Source organism: Berghia stephanieae, chromosome 7 (assembly GCF_034508935.2).
Source record: "Berghia stephanieae isolate SIO BIC M18660-M18661 chromosome 7, UCSD_Bste_1.3, whole genome shotgun sequence".
NCBI classification, from domain to species: Eukaryota; Metazoa; Mollusca; class Gastropoda; order Nudibranchia; family Aeolidiidae; genus Berghia; species Berghia stephanieae.
This window is the reverse complement of record NC_088366.1, coordinates 3,359,389-3,370,506: the sequence shown is the minus strand read 5'-3', so window position 1 is coordinate 3,370,506 and position 11,118 is coordinate 3,359,389. Positions and strand designations below refer to the sequence as shown.

Below are 11,118 nucleotides of genomic sequence, written 5' to 3'. Positions count from 1 at the left end.
TATTATTTACGCAATTAAAGTGTTTTGCTTTCATTTTTTCCCATAGTGGGCAAGGAGGTACATGCTGTGTCTTCTATCCCCCTATATCTGTTTTCCAACATGCTTTCTGTTTTTGTCTTGGGATGAGATTACTTGGTTTTGCCCTGGTCCTGGCCGGATACCCTAGCTGAGAGGGAAACAGTTGGATGTATAGTTAAAGTTGTGGGAGATGATATTTTTTTTCTTGTAAATCATCTTTCTGTTATGTATTTATTATGATTTGTAAACATTTGAGTGTTTTCCTCTGAGGGGGATCTTGTGCTTGTGTCTGGATGAGACTTATAGGTAATCTCAAACTAAGTACTTTGATAGTGTGCTGTTGGAATCTACATCTGTTTCCTATTTGAATTTGAACCAATTCCCCTTTTGTCTTACCTTTTCTTGGGTGCTTTAATTGTAATTCTAGAACTTTTTACTATCCCATTTTCTTCCTTTTTACTGGCGCTTATGACCATAATGTGTTGCAAGCGCCGTAAAACCCTTAAAAACTCAAAACACGCTTTCATTTTTTTTTTCCGAGATCAACTCCCTTTTGTACTTTTTCTTGACCCTTAAATCTCCAAAGAGTTACGAAGGGGCATAATATAATCATCTCAAAATCATTAAAGGTCACAATTTGGGCGCTCCCTTCGGGCGAAAGTTAGAGGTGGGGGGATTTCTTTATCTATGGTGTCATTAGCCCAGCGGTACGGCATATTTACTTGCAACATAATCAAGCCATCATTAGCGTGCTGAATGACTGGAAATGTGATGTGGTAGCAAAATTCTGTCCCCGACGTTTTGCTTTTAGAAAAGGCTTTTTACAACGGTTACATCACTCGACTCTGTTGTGAAACAGTTCTATGCTGTTGGCTATGAAGAATATTTTAAAAGTAAGTGTGAGTGATAGATGTCTAATAGGCTTGTACTGCATTAAATCTAAATTTCTGGGTGGGGTCGTTTGAACTCTCATGGTGGGCAGTAGGTCACTTGCTGTGTCTTCTATCCCCTTATATCTGTTTTTGTGGCTGCTTTATGTCTTTGCCTTGGAATGGGATTACTTGGTTAGGCCCTAGTCCTAGCCCGAGTCCTTAGCTGAGAGGGAAACAATCAAATGTGCTGTATTCGTTTTAAGAGATGAGATTTTTTCCTTGTGAATCATCTCTCTGTTGTGTACTATCATCGTTTTATGAATGTACTTTGTAAACATTTGAGTGTATTCCTCTTGGTGGGATCCTGTACTGGTGTCTGGATGAGAATTTTAGGTGATCTCAAACTCAAACTAAGTACATTGATGGCATGCTCTTGGAATCTACATCTGTTCCCTATTTGAACAAATTCCCCTCTATCTTACTGTTTCTTTGGTGCTACAATTGTAATTAATTCTCAATTCTTTGACTATCACATTTTCTTCCTCTTTACTGGCGCTGATGATGATCTTAACGTGTCGCAAACCCTTAAAAACAAATTAAAATTACTTTTGTTTCCTCGTGGCTTGCTTGAGGAATAAACGAAGCATTGCAATAAACATTGAGCATAGTCAAATCCTTGGAATTGTGCTGCTATGTGTAAATGTTCATATTAAAAAAGAAAAAAATCCCTTACAACGAGGTCTTCTTCATTGTGGTTTTCTCCAGGTCCTGTAGCGGCATCACACACAAAATAAATAAATAAATAACAAAAGCCCAGCTTTTATATAGAGCAATATCCACTAAACGTGCTCAAAGCGCTTTACAAAGGGTCACTGACCAACAGCAACACCTTTTCCAAGGACTCAACTATGCGCCGAGCGAAGCTCGAACCCAGAACCTTCCGATCTGAGAGCGAGTGCCAAACCACAAGACCACATAACCTGCAATCCAAGCAGGGACGGCTGGTAATAATGGGCAGGGTGGGCAAATACCAGCCTGTTTTTTTCAAGTTATATGCTGTATTACCAGGTCCGAAATAATCAAATTTAAATTAGATAATTTCAAAAGTTACTACTTAAACTTGATACTTCGTACTGAAATCAATTTGTGTGTATTTTTGATAGATTGCGAATGACCATGCACCCCGTAATGCATAAACCAGGATACGCTCCTGTTCTTTTTATCAACCCCCCCCCCCCTCCCCTCCCCAACCACTCCACTCCGCCCACATCGTCATCTCATCGTCACGTCGCCTGACGGTGAACTAACTCCGATTTTTGCTGTCTGGCCTCTCTAGTACTAGGTCGGGCTAATTCAAATGAGCCCACCTTAATAACCAGTGAACACTGAATAAAGCTTTTGGCAAACGAACTTTTTCTTATTTATTGCCTTACTTGTGCTGGTACCATTGATGTAATGACTTTGGGAAGGTTCCAGTATTGAATTAAATTTATTAACTTACTAATATTATATCAATTTAGTATTAACTTGTGTTGTTTTTATATATTTGTTTATCCATTTAAATTATTTCTTTTTTTTTTTCTCGTTTTCTTTAAGTACTTCTCAAAACTCATTTATTTAAATTGTTTTCTTATTTATTTTTTGTTGTTTTTTTGTTTTGTTTTTTAACAAATTAATTTGTTAGTTCTTTTTTAAATTATTCTTAAAGTAATTACCGCTGTATTTTTATTGCCAGACTAAATAATTTTGCAAAACAATGTAATTTTCTATTGTATTTCCTCTAATAAAACAAAACATTTTATTCAAAAGTCACGACTAAATAAATATTAATACAACCACCATTTTGGTTTTCTCAACAATTGAATTAGTATACGAGAAATACTCTTCTGAGTAAGGAGAGAGTTGAATTCTAAGTTATAGAGGAAATAAAGACGTTTAAAGGAAGGGTGGGCAGATTCCGTACTTGCCCGTCCTGAAGCTAATACATACATAAGATAGTTCGCGACGAAGAGGCGGGAAGCTAGGGGTTGGTTGGGGAAGGAGCATAGCACTCTTGTATAGATAGCATTGGGAAGGAGTAAAGATAACACGGTCGTTATTGTGATAGTATAACGAATGCATGAGGAGAGATTGATAACATTCTTTTGTCTTAATTGTATTGTGTGAATTATTGGCGAAAGCCTAAGATTAAATAAACTTTGTAATATCGTATGGTGGTAACCATCATTGTCGACGACATCGTGGTTGTCATCATCATCATCATCATCATCATCATCATCATCATCATCATCATCATCATCATTAACAACAACAACAACAACAATATTAACAACAAGTACAACAATCGTCTCCACAACTATCATTCTAACCAACAGCACCACCAAAACCACTATCATAATTACATCCTCCCTCACCGCCTCGTCTTCCTCCTCCTCCTCCACCACCACCACCACCGCTACCACTATTCCAACCACTACCACCACCGGCACAATCATTCTAACCACCAAGACAGCAGTAAAAATGATGCAATTTCAGCTCTGAATGAAACTCGAGTCATATCGCTGTTGTTGCTTCTCGATGAAAACTTTAAGGTTAATACATACTACTGAAAACCAGTAATGTAACAGAAATATTAATCTCGCCGTTGAGGGATTAAAGCATCACTTTAATTTTTCGAGTGAACGAAATGGACTTCTATTGTCAAGGTGTTGTCGCATTATGTCTCGTCGCTTAGTTTTTAGTTGTATTCTCTTTCGTGATTATTTTTTGATTACGTTTGGAATAATTAAAATCTACTGGTATTGTCATTTCATTGTGAATGTGATTATTTGTGGTTGAAATATTTTTTTTAAAGGTGAAAAAAAAATTATAATTAAAAAAAAAAATAAATAAATAAATAATATATATATATCTAAAAATCTAAAAATATCTAAAAATAATAACCCACCAGCCTGTGTAATAACAAGCAGAGGACAAACAATACAACAAGTTGAATGTTTCAAATATTTAGGCTTCAATGTAACATCCAATGGAAAATCAGATTGTGAAATAAAGAAAAGAATAGGTATGGCGAAGAATGCATTCAACCAGCTGCATACAATTATGAAAAACAGGAATATTAGCATGAAAACAAAAATCAAAGTCCTGGATTGCTATGTACTGTCTGTGCTGCTATATGGTTGTGAGAGCTGGACCATAAACAAGACCATGGTTAAAAGACTGGAGGCAGTGGAAATGTGGTTTTACAGAAGAATGATGAGGGTGTCATGGATGGAAAGGAAAAGAAATGAAGAAATTTTAGAAATGGCAAACAGAAAAAGATCACTGATAACAAAAATCATCAAACGCCAAATGGAATTTTTAGGACACATTATCCGCCACCCTGGTTTGGAAATACTCGCCTTGACTGGAAAGATGAATGGAAAAAGAATAAGAGGAAGACAAAGAATAACGTATTTGAAAGGGATAAGAACTTGGACAGATGAAGCTGAGAAAGGTGGCGCTGCTTTAATAGAACTGGCAAGAGATAGATCAGCTTGGCGGAAGATGACCTCCGACGTCTGCTTCAGATATGGAACTACATGAGATGAGATATATATATATATATATATATATATATATATATATATATTTTATATATATATATATATATATATATATATATATATATATGACCGGATCATCTTTGCCCAACCACTGTAAATAGGCTAGAACCGCCACTGAATCCAAGACCCCAACCTTCACCTATTCTTAAATTCTCAGTTATCGTTGACAGTTATTGCACTGATTGTGTGTATTGCTTGTCTGGCGTCTTTAAACAGTTTTGGTATTTGCCATTATTTTGATTTTGATATTTCATTTGTCAGCTGCTGATAATAATAATAATAATAATAATAATAATAATAATAATAATAATAATAATAATAATAATAATAATAATATAATAATAATAATAATAAATTAGTAATAATAATAATAATAATAATAATAATAATAATAATAATAATAATAATAATAATAATAATAATAATAATATAATAATAATAATAATATAATAATAATATAACTTTATTGTCCAAAGAAGTGGAAATTCATTTTGGTTCACATTGATGCCAATATAAAATACAATTAATTAATTAATTATAGTATAGTGGGCACATACGCGTACTACACATCCCACACTAAGGTAGGCTACTACACATACACACACAACCACACACATGTACAATTGACTTCAATTTTGGTGTCTTCAATCAGGTACTGTATTCACAAACATTACTTCATAGCAGAGACGCAAACATGAATAGATAATAACAAAACAAATAATCATCAAGATGATGATGATTACAACGGGGAAATGATGATGATGTTGCTGCTGCTGATGATCGCGATGGTGGTGGTGGTAGCAGAAGTTCCATCTTCCGTTATGAAGGAAAACAGTGTCAATGTAGGTTTGCCTCTCGTCGCTTTCACGCGAAGTCAGGCAAAACGCCTTGAGTCGCACTCGAGGCTACATTTGTGTAACCGTGGTGGCACAGCGGTTGTTAGTTTAGGTGGCTACAATTAATTCCAAGAAAAGTTCTATTTTTAGCAATGAGTCATTGTGTCGGGTCCTTGAAAGAGGAGAGCTAACGCTCCTCTTTCTAGGGTCGGGTATCGATATATAGTACATTGTATTTATGGGTAACATCATAAGCATTACGAGGAGTTTAAGATGTATTTGATGTCAAAATATATAAATACATGGGGAATCATAAATATTGCAAATATATTAATTATGAATATCATAAATCTTAATACTGAGAGCAAATAATGATAAAAACAAACAAACTCGAAGCTTGTAGCAATCAGTAGTCGATAAATTATTGCTTCGCGGAACGTTTAGAACTCTTGTTTTTGTATGTAAGAAATCTTCTTGATCAATAATAAAAGTGTGCACTCAGGATAAAAGTCTGGAATTACATAACAACACTTCATTATGAGCCTCTGTAGCAAGATCTTGCTTAGTCGGCCCATTAGCAACCTAATCACATTATACGGCCCAGGAAAGAGAATAATTTCTCAACTCTCATCATCATCGAATTCAGCTCTCTGCGCTAAGCTCAAAGTCAAAGTAAAGCTTAATTCCATCACCATGTGTGAAAACGGAAAATGTTTCAGCAGTTCAAGTTCATCATTACTTGCAGGGACATTTCAAAAAGCACAGTCATCAAATTTGTCTCGAGATGAAAACCTTGTGGTGAGTCAAACATTTCTACTTTTTTTTCGCTCCAAGTTTTCTCATATGTGGTTAGTCTTTGCAACAAACTTTTCAAATGTAATTACAACTCGGACATAGAGTGAGAGAGAGAGAGAGAGAGAGAGAGAGAGAGAGAGAGAGAGAGAGAGAGAGAGAGAGAGAGAGAGAGATTTATTTAATATACTCTTTAAGATGAAAGAAATTACGCGAGAAAAAGAGAAATTGGACAAGTCTATTTCACAATGGGACTTATGTTATAAAAATTAAAAAGTTGAATTATCAACTTAGGTAATTATTCAAACAAAATACAATGACAAGTAACAAGTTCATTCAAATTCAACGCCACGCCAAAGAAAAAGAGACTACGTAGTACACTTAGTAATAGTAGTAATAATGCTAATAACTTTATACCCCCTCCCAAGTACATGTGCCTATCAAAGTCATTTGTAGGAGCTATGTAATTTTCAGTCAGTTCGAGCAGGTGTCATAACATCCTCTTTCAATCCTGGCTTTTTGGTCGGCAACAGGCTCCTCATCACAAGAGGTGCTGGTCGGCAGCCAGGTGTTGCTTCCTCAGTTCGTCCCTTCAGATCTCTTTGATTGTCTCGTGTCGACACACAGTCCTCAGTACCGATATCTGGGACTTCTGACCAGTCTGAATTGGCAGACTGGATTGGTGCGGCTATGTGGTCTAGTGGTATGACACTCGCTTTCGGATTGGAAGGCCCTGGGTTTGAGCCTCGCTCGACGCATAGTTGAGTCCTTGGAGAAGGCTCTTTACTCACATTCTCTCACTGTACTCAGGTGTAAAAGGATTACCTGGCTGTTCACACGTTTTCTCTGTCTGAAAAAATTGTAACATTGCTTAACAGGCGTTATGTCCCGTCCTAAATGTTAAATGTTGCTGTTGGCCAAGGACCCCTTGTAAAGCGCTTAGAGCACATTTAGTCGATATTACGCTATATCAAAACTCAATTTATTATTTATTATTTATCATGTTGCCTGTGTGTGTGTGTGTGTGTGTGTGTGTGTGTGTGTGTGTGTTGTCTTTCGATGTCCTGTAATATCAGTTTTAAATTAATCATCTTCTCTTGTTCCACCATCAGGTATGCGTGGAGGGCAACATTGGTTGTGGAAAGACAACTCTTTTGAATTACTTTGAAAATGCAGGAGGCTGTGAGGTAAGCAGTTACTTGCTAGCATCAAATATTACACCATTCGCCCTAAAAAAAAGATGAATGATAATTATTATATTATAATCATTTGGAGCTGGAAAAGATAGGACTATGGTAGAATTCAAGGCTCTTAAACTTAAATAAGATTTTCCAGGTTGAAGTGTTCAAATTGTTTTAATATAACTATAACGTACTTTGTGATTGTGGATTTGGTACTCAAAAGAGAAGCTTGTAAATATTGTTTATCACTAAAATCTTTGTTAAATCCGATTTTGAATAAATTTTTCGGATATGATATGATGATATTGTTCCAATCTGTAGGTGATGGCCGAACCAGTTGAAAGGTGGAGGAATATCGATGGATACAATGCTCTAGTAAGTATGAATCGCCTTTAAATGTGGCCTCCATTTTCTATAGAATTACAAAATATGTGGAAATATATTACATGAATTTTGTTTACAAAATTCTATATTTCTTTGATTTGTGTCGAGTTTTGACATTATAGACTAAGGGCTAAAATTCTAATTATTGTAACTTTTTTTACAATTAACATAGATCTGTCACATGGGCAGTAGACTCTGTATATTAATATTATAGCAATTTTACACATTCTATTATTATTGAAGTAATAATTCCAAAGCAATGAATGCTTGTGAAAAGTTTAACGATTATATTTGTTTTGTGTGTTGTTTCTGTTTTTACTTTCCTTTACTAGCTAGCTTCTTACTATGTCTTCTTTTTTCCAGGAACTGATGTACAAGGACCCCAATCGTTGGTCCATGGCATTGCAGACCTATGTACAGCTAACAATGGTGCAAAATCACACCAAACCCATGGTACATTTCAATTCTCACTTTCCTCATTTTTTATTAATTAGTTAATTTATTGTTTTTTATTTTTTTTTTATCTTTATATTTTGCATCATTCAAAAATAAGGTCACAGACCTTTTCGACATGTGATGAGAAATTTATTCCTTGAAAAACCACTGCATTATGTAGAGAGTGACAATAACATTGGCTGGGGCATGCATATCATAGACTGAGACATGAGGTCAGGAAGGAATAAAAATATGGAGTTGAAGTTTTGAAGAATGGAAATAATTATGGAATTAAAAAAAATTATTATTTTTTTTTCCTGTTGAATATTGAATATTGAGACAAGCATCTCAAGTATCACAGGGGAAGTTCTAAGTCTAATTATTTTATCAATTTAGATTAAGTGAGCCATTTTTTATTTGTTGTGCAAGACAAAGTACAAGTTAAGAGAGATTATAACATATCGATGGCCCGTTGATCAAACCTCTGAAGTATAATATCGTAAAGAGGCTACTTCAGAGCTTTGATCAACGGGCCATAGATATTTGAAGCTTGAAAAAAGCATGAAAAAAAATAATTTTATATGGTTTTGTGTTGATCATTTCATGATCAATTTTTTTTTTTTTTATGATTTATTATTTATTTATTTATTATTAATTTTTCAGACTCACCCAGTGAGACTGATGGAAAGATCCATCTTCAGTGCTAAATATTGTTTTGTGGATAATTTATTCAGCAGGTAAGTCCGTTGGACTGTATTGAGAATTGTGTTATAAAAGGAATATTTGAACGTTTATTTAAGTGGTGAGGATTAAAGGAGCAATGGTTAATCTGACAAATTTTTGTTTGTTTTGAACCGGTGATCAACACTGCAATCTGTATGGGTAAAATCCCGTTGTATTGGACCTGTTTTATTGGCTTAAGAGTGATAGAAAGTAAAGAAAGAAAGATGAGCTTGAGAATATCATTGCCTCTGAAATGTCGTTCTAAAATGACATGACAAACTTCCAATGGGATGATAAAGTCTCCACTATAGACAAATGACAAACTTCCAATGGGATGATAAAGTCTCCACTATAGACAAATGACAATCTTTCAATGGGATGATAAAGTCTCCACTATAGACAAATGACAAACTTCCAATGGGATGATAAAGTCTCCACTATAGACAAATGACAAACTTCCAATGGGATGATAAAGTCTCCACCATAGACAAATGACAAACTTCCAATGGGATGATAAAGTCTCCACTATAGACAAATGACAAGCTTTCAATGGGATGATAAAGTCTCCACTATAGACAAATGACAAACTTCCAATGGGATGATAAAGTCTCCACTATAGACAAATGACAAACTTCCAATGGGATGATAAAGTCTCCACTATAGACAAATGACAAACTTCCAATGGGATGATAAAGTCTCCACTATAGACAAATGACAAACTTCCAATGGGATGATAAAGTCTCCACTATAGACAAATGACAAACTTCCAATGAGATGATAAAGTCTCCACTATAGACAAATGACAAACTTCCAATGGGATGATAAAGTCTCCACTATAGACAAATGACAAACTTCCAATGGGATGATAAAGTCTCCACTATAGACAAATGACAAACTTCCAATGGGATGATAAAGTCTCCACTATAGACAAATGACAAACTTCCAATGGGATGATAAAGTCTCCACTATAGACAAATGACAAACTTCCAATGGGATGATAAAGTCTCCACTATAGACAAATGACAAACTTCCAATGGGATGATAAAGTCTCCACTATAGACAAATGACAAACTTCCAATGGGATGATAAAGTCTCCACTATAGACAAATGACAAACTTCCAATGGGATGATAAAGTCTCCACTATAGACAAATGACAAACTTCCAATGGGATGATAAAGTCTCCACTATAGACAAATGACAAACTTCCAATGGGATGATAAAGTCTCCACTATAGACAAATGACAAACTTCCAATGGGATGATAAAGTTTCCACTATAGACAAATGACAAACCTTCCAATGGATGATAAAGTCTCCACTATAGACAAATGACAAACTTCCAATGGGATGATAAAGTCTCCACTATAGACAAATGACAAACTTCCAATGGGATGATAAAGTCTTCACTATAGACAAATGACAAACGTCCAATGGGATGATAAAGTCTCCACTATGGACAAATGACAAACTTCCAATGGGATGATAAAGTCTCCACTATAGACAATGTTACAATTGAAATTAAATAGTCAAACAGGCAAAGGAGGCTACATTTTTATCAGCCATGGAGTGATATTGAAAGAATTAGAATGAAAAAGAAAGTAATGATTTCCTTTAATTGCACTCATGATTGTGAAGTATTGTACTGAAAAAATTATATAATTCTCCCTTCATATGTTTTTTTATTTTTCAGTGGCAAATTGCCAGAGCTTGAACACATCATCTTGACCGAATGGTTTGACTGGATTGTACAAACCCAAAACTTTAAGGTTGATTTGATAGGTGAGTAAATAAAAATAAATTTAGAAAACAAGAGTTGAACTATGAAGAATGAATGTGTGTAATTTATAATGGGTGTATCACGCTTTATGGACAGACTCATGGCTTGGCCATAAAAAAAATATTTTTTATTTACTTAATTATTTACTTAGCCAAATCCATTAGTACTCAGAGATCTTTTCCAAGGAATTTCTTGTTGCCCAAATTTTCAAACACTTCCCAGATTACTAATTTGGAAAAACATTTATTACAAAGTTTCTACAATTACAAACAAATATTTACATGAGACAAGACTTATTTCATCCAACTGAAATTAAAATAAAAATTCATTCAAAATAAAATACCTGGCAGACTTGTACTGTCGTCCATCATTTGAAGACATAAAAAATCGACCTTGACCCCAGTCTTAGGTCACTCTACTGTAATTTAAAATGTTTTAATGACGTTTGGCTTGCTGAATCGTTCAATAATTTAAGGTCTGATTGTTAGAAAAAAAC

The 11,118-nt window shown here is 34.8% G+C and overlaps 2 protein-coding genes across 3 annotated transcripts in view; both read left to right on the top strand.

The window, feature by feature from the left end:
• The window catches only part of LOC144976371 (sodium- and chloride-dependent betaine transporter-like), a 79,485-nt gene that overhangs the window by 50,885 nt on the left and 17,482 nt on the right, over positions 1-11,118 (top strand). The gene's annotated exons all lie outside the window — the stretch shown is intronic.
• On the top strand, positions 5,859-10,632 carry LOC144976096 (thymidine kinase 2, mitochondrial-like). The gene is made up of 6 exons (XM_078920279.1): positions 5,859-6,129; positions 7,236-7,310; positions 7,626-7,679; positions 8,052-8,141; positions 8,787-8,860; positions 10,536-10,632. The coding sequence occupies exons 1-6, from the start codon at positions 5,869-5,871 to the stop codon at positions 10,630-10,632; spliced, it is 651 nt and encodes a 216-aa protein (XP_078776405.1). The 5' UTR covers positions 5,859-5,868.